A 23,642-nucleotide genomic window follows, 5' to 3' on the forward strand; every position below is an offset into this window, starting at 1 on the left:
GCTTGAGTAAGGGATCTTTTGAGCTCAGTTCCCTGTAAAATTGACTTCTCATGGTACAACAATTAAGAAAACAGAAGGCATGGGGAACGCTTTATTGCTTTTCATGTAGTTCATTTGTAGTCATACCTTGAAGCCAAAATGGCAAGTGCACTGATAAAACTCCACTGGATCATTGTTGCATGTCCCATTGTTCTTACATGGATTGGAGAGGCAGGGGTTACACTTGGACACAACACTGATATCTACTGGCTCTGGAAAGGCAAAACACAGTGTATTAATAGAGAACTGGATTACAAAATTAATAATTCCCGTACTCACACATACATTTTTCCCTAACGCAGTATTCACCCTGCATTGGCACAAATGCACATGCTGCAGGTGCAACTTTACACAACAGCATGGGATTCCCAGGGATCAGAGAGGATTTAAGTACTTAAATCAAGTGCTAAGCAAGTCTCAATGATGCTTATATTCTCCTGGACACGCAAACATCAGCTCTGAAAAAACATGTTGTGAATCTCCAGAGAGTGGGCTTATATATATATGGCTTTCAGCAATTTTTCCTTCTCTCAGTGCTGGAAATTCTGCAATAGCAACCCCTAGGGAACTATAACATGACATTTCTGTGGCTGGTAACAAGAATGAAAGTGCAGATGCAACAGCAGAAATAAAAAACATGCATAAGAAAGATTTAGTTAGAGGCGTATGGGAATATTTAGGTGCAAAGTGTTCTACCATCCTTAATTTTAACAGAGTTCAAAACTTATTTTCTTCCTCTTCTGCCCAGAAGAATGATTATCAACATTCAGCGATCTCAGCAAAATGCAACAAAGACAAATATGCAAAGATGTAAATGTATGCAGGTGAATACACGTGGCTGTATTTAAGCCATTTAATAAACCACATTTTTTAACAGAACTCTTACAGAGAAGTAGTGATGTTTGTGGGTGAGCAGGAAAACGAACACAGACCAAAACAATACTAAGTACATTTGGGTTTCCAAGTCAATCAATATTTTATTGTTGAGATTTTACAGAAAGCTAATTTAGACAGTTTTATTTATGATTAAAGAAACGGTGATTTTGAAATGGCTACATGTCGAATATTAATAAGTTGACAGGTTTTACATGTAAAAAATAAACCCTAACATTTTAAAAGGGCTTAAATTATATCAGGCAGTAAAGACCCCAAAATAATTTTATTTCATTTTTAAGGAAATACATTTTTAAAGAACTTAAAAATGGTCCTGTGCTAATCAGAAGTGGGCACAGAGCTTCTGTTATTGCATGACAAATGATAAGGAGGAGTAAATTGTGAAACATCCAAAAGTGAAGAAAAGAAGCTTATACTTGATGCTAGAGAACAGGTGGAGCTCTAGAAGGCTACCAAAACTAGGGATGAGTAAATCCCTTCCAGTCAAGGATGTGCTTTGGACTGTCCTGTATGAGATACAAAAAACCTTCATTATTAACTTTGTATACTTGCACAGCACCAACAGGGGGTAAGAACATTACAGAAATGTGTGCCAAGGACTCTCAGCTGAAAAGCACCTGCAATGTAAAGGCTATGTCCTGATCCTATACTGATGGTGGTGTTATCAGGGCCACTGACTGCGGAGTGCAACATGCAATGGTCTGTTAACAGGGCACAGTTGATTGCAGAGTGCAACATATGATAACGAGGAGAAAGTAGACGAGAAGTAACAAATCCAAAAAATGAAATAAAAGATTGTTGTCATCCTCTTCTATCTTTGTGTTTATGTCTAACTAAATGCCATACATGGAGTTAGGACAGCAAGAAAAAAATAACTTCTAAATTTCTGGCACTGACAGGGGGTGGAATGTGACACATCTGAGCTACTTTTGTCTTGAAGGTAGAATATATGGAGAATATATGAAGGTAGCTCCTCAGAGAGCTCATGAGACAGGCTGCAGTGCTGCTCTTCTAGATTTAGAGGTCACTAAGCCAGAATTTGTACTATTATTTATTTATATCATAATACCCATGCGTACATTTTCCATTTATTCCTATGGCATAGATCAACGCTAATCAATGTAGGAGCTAATAAGAACAGTGTTAGTTCCTAGCAGTTAAGTAGTTCATCAGTTTGCCCTTGTGGATTTGATTTATAAATCCACATAGCAAAATGCCCTCAGCCCAGCACATTCCTTTCCTCTACTGCATAACTAGGAGGGCAATTTAATAAAAAGCAGAGCTGAGTTTGCATGACTTGCACATTACATACTTTTATTTTCTTGGCTCTGCTGAGACATAACCTTCTGCTCAGTCACAGTCTAAAACCATAATTTTAACAAGAATAAGTTTAACTCTACTTTTTTTAAAATGTAAAAGTTACTGGAGGTCACAGAGGACATCTATGTACTACCTTTATACAAGCATCTCAAAGTACCAAGCTCAGCATGGGCTGACTTCTGCAGCAATAACTCAGGGTTTTAGGGGGACAGAGGGTTCAGCCCACCCTGAGCTCCGTGCTAGCAGTACTTGAGCTAGGACTGAATCTACGCAGGCAAGAAGTACAGACATATCCTTGGACACCGCGTCATCCCAGTCTCGTTCTTCTCCTGACAGGCACATGTCACAGCTACAGCTTAGCGATGAGAAGGTGATGGAGCTGCAGGACAAACCGAAGCCACACCGTACCCTGCCACAGGCCACGCACATGGCTCCACCCAAGGGTAAAACTGCACTTGACCTTGTAATAAATCCTGTTGCTCTACCATAAAAGAGCATCATCGATGTCCAGACAGAATAGTACGAGGCATTGGATCTCAAACATGCACATGGGAAATGGGTTCAGTTAGACTACCAAATCATGCATTCTTTTTCAAAACATATATACTGTGATGAGAAAAGGTGAATTCTTCTAGGGCCTGGAGCTTCTTGGAGTATACTGCCACTCGTCCAAACCATCCACAGTTTCTGCTTGTCCAAAGACCACCTCCGAATCAACACTTTTTTTCTCCATTTCTATTCAGATAAAGTAAGCCATGGAGACAGTTGGGATAGCAGAAAGCCCATCAGCTTTCTAGTGGACCAAACTAGTATTTACATAAAAACCATACAGCTGTTTTTAATAGTCTGGATCAGAGGTTTACTTGTCTCTTGCCTAAGAGTTGCTTGCTTAGTTTTGAGAGAGAGTGAGTGTAACTATTGATATATCACAGTTTCAGAATGAAGGCATCATCTAGCTTCTCTTTCTGGATTAATTTTCAGACCCTGTTTAATATGTAAATACGATCATTTTCTTTGTTTCACCATATGTGAACAAGTACATTATTTGATATTTAGGATATATTTGTACTTCGCATTTGAGAGACTATTATAAAGTCTGTAGTTCTGATAATTATAGTCAGAGTTCTGATAGTTTTGAGACTGACATTTCAAAGTAATTAAATTATAAGGTTACAGTTATTAAAACATATTTGAAAGGACATAAAAATCAGCTCAGGCTTGGGAACCTGTTTTCTAAACCCACCTCAACACCATCATTTGTTTGTTCAGCAGTTTAATCCCAGCCTCTATAAAACCATGCTGTCAAGCAGTACCGTAAATGTGCATGGCACTCTGAGACACAGAAAAACAGGCTTTATGCCCTGATTTCCATTTCTAAGAGAGGCTACTGACCCATCTTTTCCACTACAAATATAGCTCCATCACATACTTACTGGTAACCTAAGCGAACCTCCAAAACCTTTTTTACAATAAGAACATACAAGTATATCCTAATCTACAGTCAGTAATAAGCTACTTACTTTATCCACAAACAAGTGTGCCCCTTGTCATTTGTCTAACTGCTTTCTAATGCAGCATACTCCTATCACTGACTAGCCCTAATCATTAATAGCTGCACCTCAACCCTCCCCTGAATGAATGTACACTGCATTCAGACAAGAAACGTTTTCCATAATCTACAGTTCTGATACAGACCTGATGAGGACTGTTTGCAGATCTTCAAATGAAAATGTACTTTTGATAAGTATTTGCTTTGCAGAAGAATTCTGTTTCTCAGTTTTCAAGTAAATGTACATAATAACTAGTGCTCTATATTTTTAAAATAACCCTTATTTTACCAGTTTTCTGGGGTAGGTAGAAGGCCAAGCCCAATTTATTTGCTCAAATAAGTTCTACCAACATCCCATATGGTAACTTGCCATTATATAATCTGGTGCGAGCAACAGGAATGCTAACTCTTCTGAGGTTTGCTGGTTTTCCTTCCAGTGGTGCAGTTAACTGCACTTTGTGGAAGAACACTTGAAAATGCAACTTGAATGTAATGTGATGGTTCAGAAAGCGAAAGCCAAAGCCAAACCCAACTCCCCCCCAAACTCACTTTAAAACCAAACAGCTTCCAAGAGTATAAAAATAAAGCACTGTATATGAGGAAAAGCAACAGGACTGAACAGAAAGCCTCCCAGCTTGCTCCTACCTTTGCACTGGAAGTGGTGAGTCGGCGTTGTGAGCAGCAGCCTGTCCACCATGGCATCAGGCCCGCTGCAGCGGGCTATCCCTGGCTCTTTGTACCCTGCCTTCACCCACTCGGAAAGCCAACGAAGGTTGCAATCACAATACAAAGGGTTGGTACCTAGAGCCCTGGTGGTGTAAAACAATCAACAGCAGTTATTTTGGCTTGCAAGCAAAGATAACATCCCTGATCTCATCGAGGCACGTTTTACAGGAATGCTGTACTTCAAAATGTGGGAAAGATCTTCTGAGTATTTGGGAGGTCTTTTAGATTTACCTCCTCCAGTATTCCCACTCTCATTCTTTCTTCCCATCATTAGCTAGGGAGATTGTATAAATACCTAATAACAAATCACTTTTTCAAACAATTGTGCTTGAGCAATGTTGCCAGACATATTGCTTTGATCAAACCTATCACACAGGTTTCTGTCATTTAAGTCTTTGGCCTTCATGAGCATATTCTAACAGTGAATTGTGTAATTTAGTTTGGAGCTGATGACTCATGTCAATGTCTTCTCACTAGATCAAACATACACACAGAGGATACCCCTGTTTTCAAAACTGTAACCTGACGTCTGCTAGATTTGTTCATGGCTTTGAAAATACATTTGCTGGTTAACCCATTGCTTGAGTTAGGTCATATGGTTGAAGTAGATGCATTCACATAGTGCAATTATAATTCACAGAACTTTTTCATTATTCATGGAGAGCTATCCAAAAGAAAACAAACCTTTTTACCTTAAATTTAGGTGCTTCCTTGACTAATTTATACTATTTTTTCTCTTAAAGAAAGTGTCTTTTCAGGCAATCAGTCAATTACAAGCAAGGTCCAGGCTTCAGAAAAGTCAGTTTAAAAATAATTAATTTTTGAGAGTGTGAAGAAATTGGAAGTCTGAATTTATTTTGTTGAAGGTAAATGTAAGGCTTTTGCTGTACAACACCTGAATTGCCACGGGAAGAAAATTAACTAAATAAAGATTAGCATAGGGAAGACATACTAAAGAAACCAATAATTCAAACTGGGTTTTAGACTTTACTATTTCTGCATATGTTATAAACTATTTTTAAGATGGTATTTTAAACTCAAGCTTCTTTCAAATAAAAACATATCAGACAGGATATTAAGATAGAAACCTCAGTAAATTTGTTGATACATTTCTATTGGAGTGACTAATGAACCCACTGTGCCCTAGACAGATTCATAATGAGAGTTCATAGGTTCAAACCCTGTCTAGGGCTCATTCATCAAAATTAAATGTGTACTGCAGCACAGTATTAAAAAATATCCATCCATTCCTTCTGTAAATCCATTGCTCACAATCGAAAAAAACTACTGGGTTGACTTTTTGACCCTGTAACTGTGATCAACTGGCTCACTTGTCCAAGGTCAAAGGAAATGCAGCAGTGAAAGTTGGACCGAGAAATTAACTTTAGCATTGAGCAATTGCAATATATAAAATGGGAGTGGGAGGACAATGGAAAGCTAGTTACCATGTTAACTAATCTTTATAAACCACATTAGACATAAAGCTGTTCTATAGACACTAGAAATGATTACCAACAACGTTGTTGTACAACTGCAGAAATTATCACATGTATCTTTCTGTTCTTTTGTTTGTGGTTTTAGTTGGGGTTTTTTTTCTTCATTTCTAAGAACTATAGTGAATTCTTGTATTTTCATTCATGAGTTCTAACACAGTCTTTCTATTTCTTTGCCTGTTACAGCAAAATATTTCCAGAAGGTAAAAATATCTAGTGCTGTAATGAAATACCACCAGCAGCATTTTCAAAATGTTGTGCAGATATTTCTGTTCAGACACTTTGTTTTTGAGGCACTTTAGAATAAAGTCAATTAAAATGACTCTAGCCATGATAATGTAGTGAAACAGAGGAGGGGACAGCTTATTTTTATAGGTAACTAACATAAATTTGAGTAAAGATGAGGTGATTTACCAGGATTATGAATCTGAGCTGTTTATTGGAAATATGTCTGACAGAAATACCTGCTGTACACAGCATCCATCACCAAGGGTTTCTTTGTGGAGTCCCTGGAGTGCTGAGGGGTCAGTTTATGTGTGGGCAGTACTTGGGAAATGGAATCAGTTAGAGTTGTGTGTCAGTGAACAATAAGTACAGCAAATGCAGGAACCGACCTAACTGCGAAGGTCTCAGTTCTACCCTAATGGATTTTGGGTTCTTTTTAAGTATTAATATATGTGATCCTTCAGTAGTGCTGTAACATTTCTGTCATTGCCCTGGACTAAACAATTTAGTAGAGTCATGGCTTAAATAGGTGATTATATGATTCAAGTAAAGTAATAAGCAGTAAACAAAACCTGTGTGTGTATACCATACACAAATCTTCCTCTGTCTTCAGTGAGGTATATTAGCTACGTAGTTTGTTATAACAGTTACATTACAACAATATGTTTACAATGTAAAGGAAATTTGGTGAACATTTTCTTGTAGGCTTTAAACAGCTATGCAAAAAGTTTCTAAATCTCAGTTTTATTCTTCCAATTACAGACCAACTTAAAGCTATTACAAACAACTAACTAAAATCAATAGTTTTGTCTATGCTACACAAACATATCTTTGCAATTCTAAAGGTTAATTTTATACACACCCACACACCCTGCCAAACTGATGCAGAAGGCCCAGGCTGAACATCTTGCTCAGCACCTTGGTAGGCAGCTTTCTCCAGCCATAATACCTATCCTACTCTTAGTCACACAGGTTGTAAATTTAACATAAAATTTGGTTCTCCCATGCATTATAAGTTTGATGAGTAGCAACCCCTTGTATCATTTTTCAAACTTATTCCAAGTGCATGCTTTCTCCTTGAAGATCTATATATCAGGAAGAGCTCAAAATCAATTTATTTTAAATTATGTATGACCTCGTTTGAATAAGCACAGCTTTTCTGGCATGTGAAGAGCAAAATCATTGTGGTTGCTAAAAGTTTCAGAATCCTCTTTAAGAAATTGGAGAGCACAACAGCACTGTAAAATTCAATTGTTCAACTGTGCAAATTACACCCCAGACAGGTCTTATTTATTTTATGGATCCTATTTATTACTGTTCATTTGAGCTTTGTGTATTTTACATTTCTGGCAGCACATACATCTAAACAGATAGACTGCCGTAACTGTATTGGGCCAAAGGGGTTTTTATCACTCCCTAAGGTGAACAGTTTACCCAGAAAAATTGTATCTGCACTTCATTTAAAGTAAACCCCGAGGAAAATCCAAACAAATGGGGCATGATATGTTTATCTCTTGAGTTCTAAAAATACCCTCAGAAGCTAGATTCCCAGTATGGGAGGTGTCACTGCGCTTCCAAAAGGAGGTACAGGGCTTCAGCTCAGACTTTTATTCCAAAATAACACACCAAATAACTTGACTATACTGGGAACATGAAGAAGACATACATTTTGTGCAAACCGAATATTTTCTCTTAGATACCAAGGTGTAAGCTTGAAAGAGAGGTTATTTCTCAGCTGAAGGTGAAATTGCCTAAGTTGCTCACATATGATTTCTGTCCCTACCCATCTGAGATTTCTTTATTTTTTATTGTCCAGAGAGAAACTGAGACAGAAAGCTGTTACACAGAAATAAACAGTCCAAGGACATATTTGCTATCCAGAAAATATGTAAATATGAACTGAACTTTGTGTTCAGGTAAGTGTTCTGGAGGGCACATTTAAGGTTGCAAAGAGAGAAATAGATATATAAAACCTATGTTAAATGCACACATAATTGTGTACCTTGACACCTGTATAAATCAACATCAACTCACACGCATGAGGGCAGCATCAGAGCCAAAAATATTTGTGTCAGCTTGTGAAACTAGTCACTTCACAAAATGACGAACACCAACCCTCTGATTACTTGAGGACAGTAATCAAGAAACATGCTACACAAAATTACTTTTCCTTTACGTCTATTGTCTAATAATGTGAAGTACCACACATTATCTCAGTGAAAAAACATTTTCTGTTCACTTTTTTGGCACTGCCCTGGTTTCAGCTGGGATAGAGTTAATTTTCTTCCTAGTAGCTGGTATAGTACTGCATTTTGGATTCAGCGGGAGAAGAATGTTGATAACACACTGATGTTTTCAGTTGTTGCTAAGTAGTGTTTATACCAAGTCAAGGATTTTTCAGCTTCTCATGCCCAGCCAGCAAGAAGGCTGGAGGGGCACAAGGAGTTGGGAGGGGACACAGCTGGGACAGCTGACCCAAACTGGCCAAAGGGGTATTCCATACCATGTGATGTCATGCCCAGTATATAAACTGGGGGGAAAGCTGGCAGTGGACAGCTGGTCAGGAACTGACTGGGCATCGGTTGGCGAGTGGTGAGCAATTGCATTGTGCATCACTTGTTTTATATATTCTAATTCTTTTGTTATTACCATTTTCTTAATTATTATTATTACCACCATTATTATTATTATTATTTTCTTCCTTTTCTGACCTATTAAATTGCCTTTATCTCAACCCACAAGTTGTTTGGGTTTTTTTTCCGATTCTCTCCCCCATCTTACTGGGTGGAGGGAGTGATTGAGCGGCTGTGTGGTGCTTAGTTGCAGGCTGGGGTTAAACCACAACAAGCACCAATTGTTACACTTCAGGTTTATTTTGTAACATTTGCAGCTATTTGCCTTTACAGTTCTTTCATCAACTGAAGCGCTTTTAAAAATATCCTGGACATCCAGCAACACAATAGTAATTTCTGGAAAAATCTGAAATGTCTAATAATTTTTGCAAATTATGGAATGAAGTATTAGTGCTGTGAAATGACCAATTCCCATATGATTAAATATATATCTCTGAAGTACTGATTCATCAACTGGTTCATATACTGACAACATTTCAGTATGCAAAACATATGACACTTATTAAGCAAAGAATTCACATTTGCTTAATATTTGCTCTTTGTGGGAGGTTTCCTGTCTTACCCTAGACCATGACACACTCTGCATTTCAAATAGACAATGCTGAAAGAAAGCCTTAAACACAAACTCCACAGAAGAGGAAACTGTCACTTTTGCTCATTTGGTTTCCCTTAAGAAAAAATTTTGGTAACTAATAACAACAGGTTCTAGTACCTTTTTCCTTTGAACAGATGCACTATGAATATCCAGAGTAGAATACGGAAAGTGATCAGGGAAAACAGAAAAGCTATACAATCTTAAATTTGTAATAATATGTACTGTTTTATAAATCTGAATCCATCAATCAAACAGATGAACCCAGACAGAAGTACTTACAGATGGGACAGGGATACCAGGTCATTGAAAGAACCTTCGGGAACACTGGAAATATCGTTTCCATGGAGTGTCCTAGAAGAGGGGAGAAGCAGGAAGGTATCAAGCCAGTATTTTATCTGCTCCCTACAGGTGAAGGAATTGGTGCCCAAGAAGGATATTTACTTTTGTTTCTTTGAGAGTGGCTTTAAGCTTCACAACTCATGAGCTTCCATGCTTTATTACTGCTATTTCTAGATGTTGGCATTTAAAGTAATGGTACAATTGGAACTGTTGGTGACCAATGTTCTAAATTAAAAAGATAACATACTATTTATGCTATTAAAAGGGTATTGATGACAAGCAGACCTTCACATACAGACCTGTATTCTTTTATAGAATCCCATTAGCTGGAAACACAGGAAAAACAGAACGGGGAAAATAGGAACTGTGAAAGTTAAATTAAATATTGACTTCAGAGAGATCCTAGGAGAGAACAAGGGCCCATGAGGGCAAATATAGCTGCACTTTCACATTCTAGTTTCACATTCTTACAGTAGGAAATACCTCTTTGTGCAGTATTTTTAAAATCTGTTTGACAAATACATTTATGCTACCAAGGAAAATACTTGAAATTAGTTGGTTTAGGCCATTATTCGCCCTGTGCAAAGAAACTAACACTTTTCTAGCAGGCTTTTCAGGATCCTTTCGAAAGGGTTCTCCACTGTTTCCAAGACAATTTAAGCAGCCACTTTATCTCTCTTCTAAGAAATACATTTATGTGTGTGTTAGATAGGCAAGCATAAATGGAAAGATTTTTCTTGCAGCTTGTAGAGCACAATACTTGCATTCAAAGTAGCAGACACAAGAGTAAAAATCATTATTTGTGATTACTTGTGGTTTTCATTGCAATTACAACTGAAGGCCCTGCTACGAAGTAGGGCACTGCCGCTAGAGGTTGTGACAGACAAATAGAGAGGCAGAGCACTTCTTGCAGCATCAAGGCTATGATCAGACAGGAAAACATCCAGCAACAAATGAGTGTGTGGGAGGGCACAGGATGCAGGGGGTGACAATTGCATAAAAACTATCCAGAAAATGCACCAGAGTAGATACACAATCATGTAATTTTTTTTTTATAAATAAAATCAGCTACTCAGCTGCTGCATCCTCTGCCTCACTAGATAATTATCTGGCAAAAAATAGCATAGAGAAAAATATTTATAGTTTATTCTAACTTTTCTAGTTTGCATGTCACTGAATATGAGTTTACTCCTTCACACAGTAACAGACAGTAAGAAGTCATAAGGAGCCAATAGGACTCGATTCTGCTGGATCTCACTAGATGTTTCTTAAACAGAAGTTGGTAGAAAACTTGCAAAGGAGAAAGACATCAATATTTTAAAATTATATTTTCTTTTGCAGTTCTCACCGGAGCTGGTTCAGTTATAACAAACTGCTGTATTCTTTATGTCCTCTTTCCCAGGTCTAGAAATTACTGTCAGTGCTCCAGACGTGGCAAAGGAGGGTGGAAAACAGAAACCTGCTGTGTCAGTTTTGTAGCAGCTCTTTCCCTCGAGTCATTTATTTTCTAATTTACCTTGTGATTTGGGGAACACAGCAATCATATCTTATTTTTTATTCTGTGACTGTACAGATTCTTGAAATGGTGCACACTGAGTTTATTTAGAACAAACCAAACATCTGGGCCCATGGAAATACACAATAGCCCCAGATGAAACAAATGCATCTCTTTTTGCATCCTCCCTTCCCTAATACCACTATAAGCTTCACCAGGACCTACATGGTGCCTTAAAACTCCTATGAATTTCACCCTTACACAGTGCCTTACACCAGCAAGGAAAGTCAAAGTTGTGAGGGGAAGATACACCTTGTCCTCTCTCCTATGAGGCTGGGCCCTACCATGGGGCTGTGAACTATGTGAGCATAAGCAATGTTACCATGATCACGTTTCACAGCTGCTCATTGCAGCTGCAGTTTCTGTCTTATTGTATTGCAAAGTTTTTCTACAGAGCGTGAAACCACAAAAACTAGAGCAGAGTTATCCTGCTGGCCTCTCTCTCCAGTTCTTGATGCCAGTACACCAAAACCTTCCCCTTCAAACATCCTGATTCTGAAATTTTCTTTGAAGCATACCTAGGTTTTGCCTATTAATAATAATAATACTTGGCATATATAAGGATGGATCTCCAAGCAATTAATCCGAACAGGAACAGAAAGGATATGAGCTCCCACACAGTAACTCCAGATAAAGCACACTCGCTAATTCTATACAGAATGACCAACTCACTGAGACATAACCCACAGCTATTAAATAAGGAGTATTTTTGTTGGTATGTGGATGCAAGGTCGGGCCTGGTCAACAACTTGTCATCAAAATGTTCCCTCCTTCAACAAAATGAGCATATTTAAATAAGCAGCCACTCATAATGAGCTTATATTCTGATCTTTTAAATCACTTAAAGATGTGCAAGACAATTCTCTCTAAACAGACAACAGAACTTATATTTATCTACATGTCATATCAGTTGTGTTTATTCCCTGAAGGGGTGTGGAAACTTCTTCCAAGAGAAGCTGAAGAATGACAAAGCCATTTATCTGTAAGAAGGTAAAACCATCAAAAATATAAAAACATTCGCAATGAATGGCTTGACTACATATCTCAAACATTGAGGTACGTTTCATGGATGCAAATGCCTGCATTTTAATAAAAAAATCACGTCAGCAACATCATCACCCGTGCAGCTAAAATGTAATGATAAATGCTAAAAAACTTGAAACCCACAATAATAAGTAGAGGCAAGAGAATTCAACGGTGCAATAAAATCTGTTTTCTCTTGGATCAACAACAGAAACACATTTTTATACCAAAAAGCCTTCTAAGCAAATGATCAAATAAAATCTTAAACATTTGGACAGTTAAAACACACACATTGATGTGTGTGTTCTCCCTCAAAAGCACAACTTCTAGGTATCCTCTTGTCTAAATGTTGGTAAACAGCTGGGCTATGAATTTAAGGTGATGAGGATCTCAGAGCACAGAGTAACAAGACACTTGAATTCTTGAAACAAAAACTTTCTTTTACATGTAATCTCACTAACTTATTAGCTTGTCTTCAGATAAGGAAATGAACTAAACATATCCTTCTGGGTTGGGGGTTTTTTTGGTTGTTTTTTTCTTTTACTAGCTGTTCCAAAGTCTCCTAGCCCATTGTCTCATAAAATTAAGTTACTATAGACACAAAGGGGATGCTTTTTCAGTAAACAATGATCTACCCTGTAATGACAAAATGTGGCTAAAAGCTTGGCTGAGCTAACAGAGCCACATCCCATCAAGGGCAAACACCTACAACGAACTCTGAAGGATGCCAAACCCTGCAGGAACCAACACAACTCAGATGTCAGAGGAAGTGGGAAGCCACAGTGGCATTGCTCAATGCTCGTAACAACAGCGCCTTTTACAGATTTACTGGATAAGTACAAGTAGTCATTCTGTGATACAAAAAACCCCAACAAACCAAAGAAACAAAGCCAAATAATATTTCTGTTAGGCCAAATCAGTGCAGCATCCAACAATGAAAGCATATTGCAAAAATTGGTTCCAAGGTTGTGCCTGAAGAGTATTAGTGGTAGCTTTACCATCACACATATTACTGTTTGTGTGAGCTTTGAACTGCAGTAAATATCCATCAGTTTTCAGTAAAACTAGAATATATTGTGTTAGTAGAATATTCTGTAGCTCATTTTATAATTTTTTTTCATAAATATAACATGGAAAATGGTTTAGTGATCTGAGAGAGTATTTTTATTTCTTAATTAAATCAGGACAAAATGTCAGAAGTTATAACATTGTCACACAATAAAAATAATCGCTAAAATAATCAGTTCAGGCCTACCAGAGAGTTCTAATATTTATAATTACTTTGTCTCAATCTCAGCTTTTTTACTCTGTTTACATTTAGCTTCTAAAAGGACTAGTTTTGGACAAAAAAACCCAAATCAAAACCAAAAAACAAACCCACAATTTTTCACTGCAATAGCTTTGGTGCAAAAACGTACTGATATCAACTTTCGCTCATTAAAAAAATTCTTAATACTTGATGTTGAAATTGCTGCCCAGCGCACTTTGGCTGCCATTATGGATAAGCCATGCGAAGATTGAAGATTGAAGGCCTGATCATGTAAACACTGATATATATTCAGGCGTCAGTATAAATATGTTGACTCTGCAGTTTTCTCAATTGGGCTTGTGCTGAAAAGTGTAAGAGACAGAGGACAGAACCAGATACCTGTCAAAGATCAACTTCACCGTACATCTATAATTTTTCTGATTTTCAAATACATGTTTTCTTTATTTACTATAAAGAGGCAAAAAGTAAAGAAAACATAAGGAATTTGGAAGACACAGAAGCCTGTATAAGAAGGGTCTGCTACCTTCAAAGGCATGCACAGTCAAAGGTAATGAGATCACTACATTCTTTTTATTAAAAAAAAAAATGTGGAAATTGTTTTGCTGATGTTTTCTCTTTTAAATTCCCCTGAGAATATGGATAATAAATAACTGACAATAACAGATTGCACACTGTCACTCGGAAGCCATTTTCCCTCTGGAGAATTGATTTTTAATAACAACATAGATGACACGTAGCAAAAGTTGTAGCTGATACCAGAGTTTAGTGGGCCATAATAAATCAAATCAATCTGGAGGCTTCCAAATGCATGGAGCGGAGGCAGAGATTCCCATTTAGGCTTCATTTCATTCGTGCTGTTCTGTGCAAGACAGGGAGGGCTTCTCCCTTGAAGGGGGAAGATATTTTTTGAATTTGATTAGCAGATCATTTAAAAAACCCCAAAGATATCAGTTGTTATTAAAATATTGCCCTTTGTTTCAGTCTATACATGGCCTGCAAGAACAGAAGTAAAAAGACAAATTGTAGCTGGTGGAAAGAGTGAGGCATCGTATGCTCTCTTACTCTGCACTGTAATTCAGTGTAGAGAGTCCCAAACTAGCTTTAATCAAGCTAGCTTGCATATCAGAAGCAGGCCAGAAGACAGCTCCATATGGAATAATTTATTTGGCCGTGAAACAGAATATATTTGTCTGTGGCTGAATTTCAGGACTCACGTAACAGCTCAAATGTGACCATCCTAGTGCGCTAGAAAACAGAGCCCCAATCCAAATGTAAAACAACAAATCCAAATCACGTATCTTTCTTGGTTTTACTAATGAAAACTGGGATGCTAAAGCTGTCTCAAGTTAGGAGGTTGAAACCTAGATGTCTATCTATTTTACCACTCAAACCACAGTGAAAGAGCTCAGCCAAACACCATTGCCTTCCACAGTTGCAGTAGTGTCCATGTCGATACCTTAATTACAGAGTCAGTGCACAGCAACCATTGCTCTTTAAATTCACAGAAACTTGTGCATGTGAATGACATCTAACTTTTAAAAAAAAATAGAAAATGCTAATGTGAAGTTTCAAAGCACTCAAGACATATTCTTCAACTGCTCTGTCTTGGCCTTTTAGTGTTTAAAGCTCGCTCTTCTTCAGCACACTGAATAATCTCATCACAGATAAGCTATTTAATTTATTTGCTTTCAGTTTACTATGCAAGTAACAATAAACCACTTGTGTTGCTGGGCCATGGGGAGAAAGGTGGCTTCTCCACCTTGTCCTGACTGCTGCACATGGGGTCATATGTCTACACAAACAACTGAGCAAACCTAACTCAGGGTTTGTTTCTGATGGGGCAGATGGGGAGTGAGAGACAGTAAATACGAGACTGAAGCAGGAGTCAGTCTAGCAGATGCCTAAGAAAAGCTGGGGGGGCTGCTTGCTGCAAGGAACAGGCCCACAGCCCACGCTCTGAGACAATATAGAGAAGATGACTTTCAGAAGAGATTGTAAGCAAATTGTTCAATCCAGAAAGCTGCTGAAAGCAGCTACACTGGAAAGAAAGAGTGCAGAAAAGGATCTCCAAAGAAAAAAACCACACATGGACATCTCTTGAGTGTGCCACCAGTCAACATGAGGTGAAATTTCATTCATGACTTAAAGACACTTGAGATAGGCATCTCAGCATTACTGGCACCCAGGCACTGGCTTGACTTACTCATTGTTTTAGTGTGGGGACTTCTAACTTCCCTTCAGATTGCATTCTTTTATGTAAAAACTTGCCTGCAGAAATCTAAATTAATAGACAATATTCTAAAAATGCACAAGTTTTCAGTAAAGACACTCTTGCTGAAGCATCCAGTGGAAGCTTACACTCTAAAATACAATCAAGTTTTCATAAAGAGAAAAGTCCTTTCCTGTGGGGCACCCAAACATTGTTCAAGTAGAAGAGACAAACAGATTCTATGTAGTCTCTCGGAGGCCTGTTTTCATGAGAGTTCTTGTCCCTGAACTATCAGAGGAAAGTCATTCATCCTGCAAATATGTAATTGCTTCTTTTCAAAGTTTAACATTCACCTGCTCTAGTCATTACCGGACATATTGCACCTAAGTACAAGTACATTGAAGCTAATTGTGTGAAAATATTTATGACTACTGGATCAAGTGAAAGCCATCTGCTCATTAAAAAACTCCCTGCCATCAACAGCATTCTAATCAGCTGCAACTTGGCTGCATCGAAGAAGTGGTACTTACAGCACTCGAAGAGACCTGAGCCCATTGAACGCGTGGACTGGAATGCACCGAAGTCTATTGTAACTCAAGATGCTGGGGGAATGAGAGAAAAGGGTTACAACATTGTATTTTCTTTGATTATTTCACTACTAATTCAACCACAAAGAAGCATGGAAATCCACATGCCTAAGTAACAAGATATACACTAATTGTTCAACACCTAAGGTGATGTCTGAAAAGCAATTAAAACTGTTATCAAAACTTCGGACTACTTACAGTGTTGATAATTGAGTCATGTTGCTGAAGGTGTAATTGGCCAATATGCTTATGCTGTTGTTGCTCAAATCACTGAAGAAACACACAGAGAAAATATCATTTATATGTATGAATTGTGAAATAAGTCTTTTTTTGAAAGATTACATAATATCTGCACAGCAAAGTGCTTGAAGCAATTAAGAAGTCACATATTATCAATTGATACATTTTTCTAACCAACTCTGAATGAGCTCTAGAAGCAAAGCACATCAGACCCCCCTAAAAAGGCTCAGACTCAGAAATATTAAGGCATATCTCCAGCACATAGCATTCAAAAAAAAAAAACAATCAGTGAATACAAGCAAAAGTTTTGAAGGAGGATAAATTAATAAATGATACAAGCACGGGTGAATATTTACTGAACCAACTTGCTTTGTAATGTATTACAGGCATACCATTTCCATATGCTCTTCACATTGACAGCTACTAGAAAAAAAATTACATTTTTCATTTTCAAACAAGTCTTTTAGGCTCAAACAGAACATTCTGTTTTGTTGTTGTTCTCCCTTGAAGAACAAAATTAGAGATGTTTCCAAATAAAACACTCTTTTAAAACAGAGGATTGCAGTTTTCCCTCCATGTTGCTTTTGTCTGAGTTTGTTCTGCCCATTTGACTTGAGTATCTACACAGCTGATTCCAACAGCATTTGAAAACTTCTGATAAATAGTTCAGCCAAGAAATCTCACTCCTGTGTATTTCAGGCAGCAATTTACTGAACAAAGGCTAGTTGTGTCTCTATCTGTATCACTGTTCATAGCAGAAACAGCTATGCAAATTTTCATTGCCTTAGCATTATAAATACCGCCTCACCTAGAACAAATTAATGCTGTCTCCTCAGTTAATGACCTTTACAGCTTTGCACAGATAAATCTGCCAAGTGAAACTGTAGCAGCCTGCGTGAGAGTTTAGTCCTCTCGCAGAGCCTGGAAGCTCCTGCAGAGGAAGGGTCTCTGGTGCTCTCAGTCACCTCGCTCTTTCTCCACTCTTTATGAACACTTATTGGCAGCAGTGACCACTGTGAAATTCTCTCCAAATTCAAATTACAGAAGGTTTTTGGGTCTTGTGGGTTTTTTTTCCTCCAAATACTAATTATTTATGTTCCACCTACAACATAGTGCAGAAAGAGCCATGTAATTTTCTTGACATTGAAACCACGTGTTTCTTACATCAGTGTCAGGTGTCTGAAAGTGGAGAGCCCCTTCGGCACAGCAGTCAGATGGTTTCCTTCCAGGTAACTGAAAAAAAGTCAGATTTGACAATTACACAAACATGTTAACAAGAACTCCTGTCACTCAATTTGCACCATGAAAGAGGAAAATAAAAAGTCAGTCACTAATGAAATTATCTTTGATTCATTGCTTTGAAACTATAACAGTTTATCCTTTATAAGTGAATTATCCCACATGCAAAGGATGACAGTAGCTTATTTATTTTTTTAATTTCTTTTTTTAAGACTTGGAAGTGAATAAGGGATCTCTGGCCTACAGGAAACAGAAATGACCAGTTGGTTCTTCTGTGACAGCAACTGAAAAAAAGGAGAAAAATTATATAGCTTGTGCCCTGAACTTAAAGTTATCTTTAACAAGTTTCTATAAGAACCCTGAGTGCTGACTGATCCTGTTAGGAAGGTTTTTATCTTGTGCATGTAAGTTCCTTGTACAGCCAGAACTGGAAGAGGAGCTGCACTGCCAGGTCTCGGTGTTGCAAAAAGTCTCAGTTATTCTAGTGTCAACACAAACATCCACGAGTTTGATGCCACATCCTTACCTTTCCTCTTCAAAGTATGCTGGTGCAGGGTGAAAACTTGGTACAAATTGAAGACCAAAGACCAAGTTCTCTTGGAATACAGGCTCCTCCTATAAGCACTAAGTGTATTTAATAGAATAGCTTGTGTTTCCAGGGTAGAAGTTGTTTGAGACACCACTGAATGTGTCTCTATTCAGATGCATGCACAGTAGGGCTAAAGCCTTTTGGGATAATCCTGTGTCCTCATACAGGCATATAGTACCGGTATTTTGAAGTTTTTCTCCACTGAAGAAACATGAACATTCAGTAACTAAGGGAAAAACCCCAAACAAATACTTTCCAAAAGTTTGCCCAATTTGCCCAGAAGAGAGCACGGGTACTCAAGACTCCACAGCTGACCTGTGGTAGCAATGGGATGTGGAGCTTTTCCTGTTTATTACAAAATAATAGAGACAGAACTGGAGTTCTTTTCCTTAACCTTGGCTTTTGGGTGAAAGCACATCCCTGGAAGATACCAAAGTAATAAGGCTCCAATGGAAATTGACCGCTGTGGTGCCATGAGAGTCTCAAGGTGATCCTCCAGACATCTGTGAGAAGCCATATTTACCTGGGAAATAAATCCAACCTTCTCAGAAAGTACTGTGTAGGAGGAAGGCATTTTTCCCTCCACAGGTGAGGATAAAAGATGAAATAATATTTCCGCTCCTTACAAGACACTTCAGGGGATTTTTCTTAAGGTAGACATGGGGCAACACAATTGATGTGGTATGGTTTTGAAAGATAATCAAGTGTAGCCAGGAAATGCAGCCCACAGACACCAGAACACTTAATGTGCTGCCTCTACTGCTGAAAATATAATCCAATAATAATGTTAAGAATTTTTATCCCACACATACAATTTCCTTTTCTTTGGCAACAGACCTCCTTATTCTGCATTTACTATAGCAAACAACAATAATAGATTATTACTGTGCTGTATGTTCCCTCTCTATGTTAACTGTAACAGCAGAGATATTTGTGTAAACTAAATCCAAGAAAATTTTCCCACAAACTTTATTTTTACATTATTTAAAAATAAAATCTATAAACACTAACAGAATTTCTTACATAATACACTTTATAACTGTCACATTTCTGCCCCCCGGCCCCTTCTATTCCAGCATAATGCCTTCTCACCATTTTCTGCTGCTTCAGCTCTCTTTTTGACTAAACTACTCCAACTAAACTACCCCAGCCTCCTGGTTATCCATTCTGCCTGTGCATAGGATCCCATCAAGGCAGAATTACTTGAGAGCATGCGGTGGGCCTGACCTAGCTCCTGCTAGGATTAGGCTAGACAAGCAGGACTACAGGCTTTTGAATTTTAACCAAAAGCAAAATCCTTCCTTAATGAAAAAAACTACTGAGCCAATTAATCTCTCCATTCACAAAGATCACAATCATCAAGTGACGGTGTTGCACAGTAAAGTTAGCCCTTGCAAAGTAGTGACAGCCACTGTGCTGATGCAAATTATCACAAACCAGAGTATGGGTTATTTATGCCACATTTACACCTCCTGTGGATATTCGTATTCAGCAAGTGTAAAGTCCCTTGCTTCATTTTGACAATTTTTTTTATAGATTATTATGAAAATGGAGTTCCTTGCTGAATTCACACCATAAATTGTTACGTAGAAGATTCTCAGAATTCAACCACATGTGTTACTATTAAACAGGGAAATCATGTCTCATTTCCCCAGTCATGATCTGCTATGGATGCAGCAAGCTGCTGGGAGTCTGCGCCTTCTCTTTCATCCCAGAAAGCGGCAAATCTTAAACCCATGCATGACAGTAGTTTAAGGTTCCAGTCTTTATTCCCAATGTAAAATCCAAAGGATTTCCAAAAGAAATCAAAAGCAGGTCGTGTATTATGTATTTGGAAGCTATACGTGATTTTCCTTTAGGAAAGGAGTCTCAACTCTAGCAATGTGTTGAAAACTTCAGAAATATATTTTCAGGATGTTCTCTTGTTGATCCCAATATGAAACAGCCTGCAATTTGAAGAAACTGATGATGGCTAGCCAAAGTTTCTTCCCCCATGTTTTGCTTTCTGGTGCAATCAGAAGTCGAGGGTGCACATTTTAATCCAGTGCTTCATTATTCAGGCTAACATAGACACACAGACCCCTGGAGTTAAACTCCTACAGAAGATCTGCTTTCAATAGCTTTGGATTTGTACTGCAAGCAATTTGATGGTTATATAAATGTGCTAGCAGAAAGCTGCAATACTTATACCAGTGGTATAATTTCTGAACAAACACAATTTTACACTGAAAAATTACTGATAATATACTTTTCATGCATATATAAGAACAATTCGCCACTGTTAAACCTTTCACCAAATTATACAAAGAATGGCAGTATTTTCTAAGCAAAAAATCATTCATTTTGAAAGCACATTTAAGGGCAATGAATTTGAAATAACCAGAGCTTTTAGGGCATAAAGGCATGCCAAGAATCAGGAGGATGCGAGGTGCAACATTTGAAGAAACCAAGTGCTGCAGATGAGCTGTTGCCCACTGCGGGCCAGGCCTCCATCAGAGCAGGGAGGGGATGCAGGGGCAGCAGCTCTGCACCTTGCTGGGCTGAAGGTGATGTGTGGGGGCTACAAGAGGGCTGGAAGCTGGACACATTGAATAACAGAATTATTTCTGAGGGTGAAGGGGCAGAGCCCAGTTACAAAACTCTGAGTATTTATGTATATGTAGATATAAATAAAAAACCATGGATGAAGCTACAGACTCCCTGCGCAAACAAAACAAAACAAGCCCTAACAGAATGATGTGGAGGGAAGATGGTATTTTTAATTATTTTCAATCCTTAGCCAAAGGAAGATTTTTTTGCATCTGGTACGCAGAGACATTCTGGCATGAATGAAAAAAATGTACATCTAATTTTAATGCTCAGAGTCAAGTTATTAATATATAGTCACAGTCCACAGTGGGTGTCAGCTGCCTTAATATAGACACACTGACTAGTATCCAAAACAACCTAATTTGCTTCCTGAAATCTCTAGATGCTGTAGTTTAAATATCAGATTGGAAATTGTTTTTTACCCCATGAATGCTGCTGGGAATCTTGAAATCTCAATAATGACTTGTAATCAACAAACAATTACCAGAGACAAAACTGAAAAAACCCTAAAAACATGAGTTCATGTTCTCATAAAATGCCACCAACTACCTATCAGGAAAGGCTTCTTCTAAAACATGACTGAGTGCTGGAGACAGGTAACTGTTTGGCCAGGATGGCTGGCACTGTGGGGCACATCACGCCTCGCTCCATGCCTGCACCAACCACGCCGGCTCTCGGAGCCCAGTGCTTGCAGCAGCCCCGGGGCTCATCCAGCACCTTCCACACACACTAACATCACACATAAAAAATTTAAAACTATGCATAAAAGATGACAGCTGTTCTTTTTCCAACTTGTCTATTTTTATACTGAAACCACTTGGATTGGAGGTGATATAACCAGCACAAGGTGCCAAAGCATCATGTAACAATTTGAATCACTTGGAACCTTTTTTGTACTGACATGTCTCTTCAGCCATAAAGTCAAGCTCACAGTGGCAATCTGTGCTAGGAGAAGAAACTGGAGAGAGAAATCAGTTCTCAGGCAGTAATTGAAAAGGCACAAAGCCCCTCATTTAATTTCTTTAAATATTTCATATAGAATGCTACAGTACAAAAAAAAGATGATATTTGACAATTTTATGCAGCTCTAAAATTAAGTTATAATCTAAACTTTTTAATGCAGATACCCAATACCCTAAAATTTTGAGGCAAGTTTCATTTCCTAAGAACGGTGTTCTGAGAGAGAATTGGGCTGTGAAAGATGAAAGATCCACAAGGCATAAACTTTAAGAGCTTCAATTACACTTTCTTGAGGAGAAACAAAATTCAAGTATGGATCTAGGTATAAATCTGGATCTTGGACTTTCTTACATTTTGGCAAGTTTGGACTCTGGATTTTGCTGCATTTGTATGTCAGACCATAGCTTACAGGTCTGACACACAGAGACATGGCTGTGTTTGAGAGAAAAGTGAAGGCCCTGAAGTGAAACTCGTCTTTAGTCTCTATTAGTGCTAACATTACCTTTCTCATATGTACTCAAATTTCATCGGTCATTGAACACATTATTTGATAGTATTGATACTATTTACTTTTTCTAAATGTCAGATTTGAAATGCAGATTTAAGTCCTCTATTTCAGCTGTAACTAAAATATCCTTCTACAGAACTATCCATTCTCTCAACGGGAGAATTCTCCTCCGCAGTGAATTAAGCAGGCTGTAAAACCTTTTATGATACAGGACCATGTAAGCCCAAGCTTTGATCCAAACTGTTTCTCTCCTTTGTTATCAAAGGAAAATTCACCGAAGTCTGTGTTTAAGGGTCAGTGTATAAAGTAGTGCAGATTACCAGACAAGCAAAAGCATTTGCATTCTCAAGCAGATGATTTTCATCAGATATCTCACTTCAGAGTTATCCCTTTGATCAACAGCAATATAGGCATACTGAAAAATGGCACTAAATTGTTACGATATTCTACATGTATCATAACTACCTGCTTGGGGCATATTTATTGCAACAATTTGCATGGCACGTGCACGAGCCATTTTTTTTGTCACAAGTCAAAAGAAATCACAAGTGCCTCAGAAGATGGAAAGGAGGGTTGAGATTGGTGGTAAATACCTCCAAGTAGATGTGGCAACAAATGTATGGGAAGCAAGTGTCAAAATCGTCTTGGCAACTGGAGATGCAGCTGAATAAAGGTGCCATGCTGAGGCTGAGGCAGCAACAGGCAACAAACTAGAGGTGCGCAATAAAGAGCTAAAAGACAGTTCAGTGGGATCCCTCTGCTAGCAAGCAGGTCAGCCACTTGTGAAAACTGTTGTGCCAGGTACTGAATGAGCTTGCAGGCTAAATGAACCTAACAAGCAGAACAAAAGACACGAACAGGAGAGAGAAGGTTTGTGAGGAGAGAAAGAGAAATGGCAAAAGTAATGCAAATATTAATATATATTAATATAAATGGAAAGAAAAACAATCACTCACAATGATGTATGGATGCAGGTTTTCCTAACAATCCCATCAGTACTTTCATATAGCTCAGTGTCATGACAACATTTGGAGTCTAGAGATGACATGATTAGTACATA

The 23,642-nt window shown here is 38.1% G+C and overlaps 1 protein-coding gene across 2 annotated transcripts in view; it reads right to left on the reverse strand.

Annotated features, from left to right (window-relative positions):
- The window catches only part of SLIT3 (slit guidance ligand 3), a 537,089-nt gene that overhangs the window by 78,912 nt on the left and 434,535 nt on the right, over positions 1–23,642 (reverse strand). For both annotated transcript variants that reach the window (XM_075056287.1, XM_075056286.1), the window contains exons 22-27: positions 17,862–17,930; positions 16,656–16,727; positions 16,401–16,472; positions 9,754–9,825; positions 4,448–4,611; positions 127–251 (exon numbers count right to left, since the gene is read on the reverse strand). In XM_075056287.1, the coding sequence (XP_074912388.1) occupies positions 127–251; positions 4,448–4,611; positions 9,754–9,825; positions 16,401–16,472; positions 16,656–16,727; positions 17,862–17,930 (574 nt within the window). The remainder of the gene's footprint in view (positions 1–126; positions 252–4,447; positions 4,612–9,753; positions 9,826–16,400; positions 16,473–16,655; positions 16,728–17,861; positions 17,931–23,642) is intronic.

The sequence above is a fragment of the Buteo buteo genome, chromosome 24 (assembly GCF_964188355.1).
Source record: "Buteo buteo chromosome 24, bButBut1.hap1.1, whole genome shotgun sequence".
NCBI lineage: Eukaryota > Metazoa > Chordata > Aves > Accipitriformes > Accipitridae > Buteo > Buteo buteo.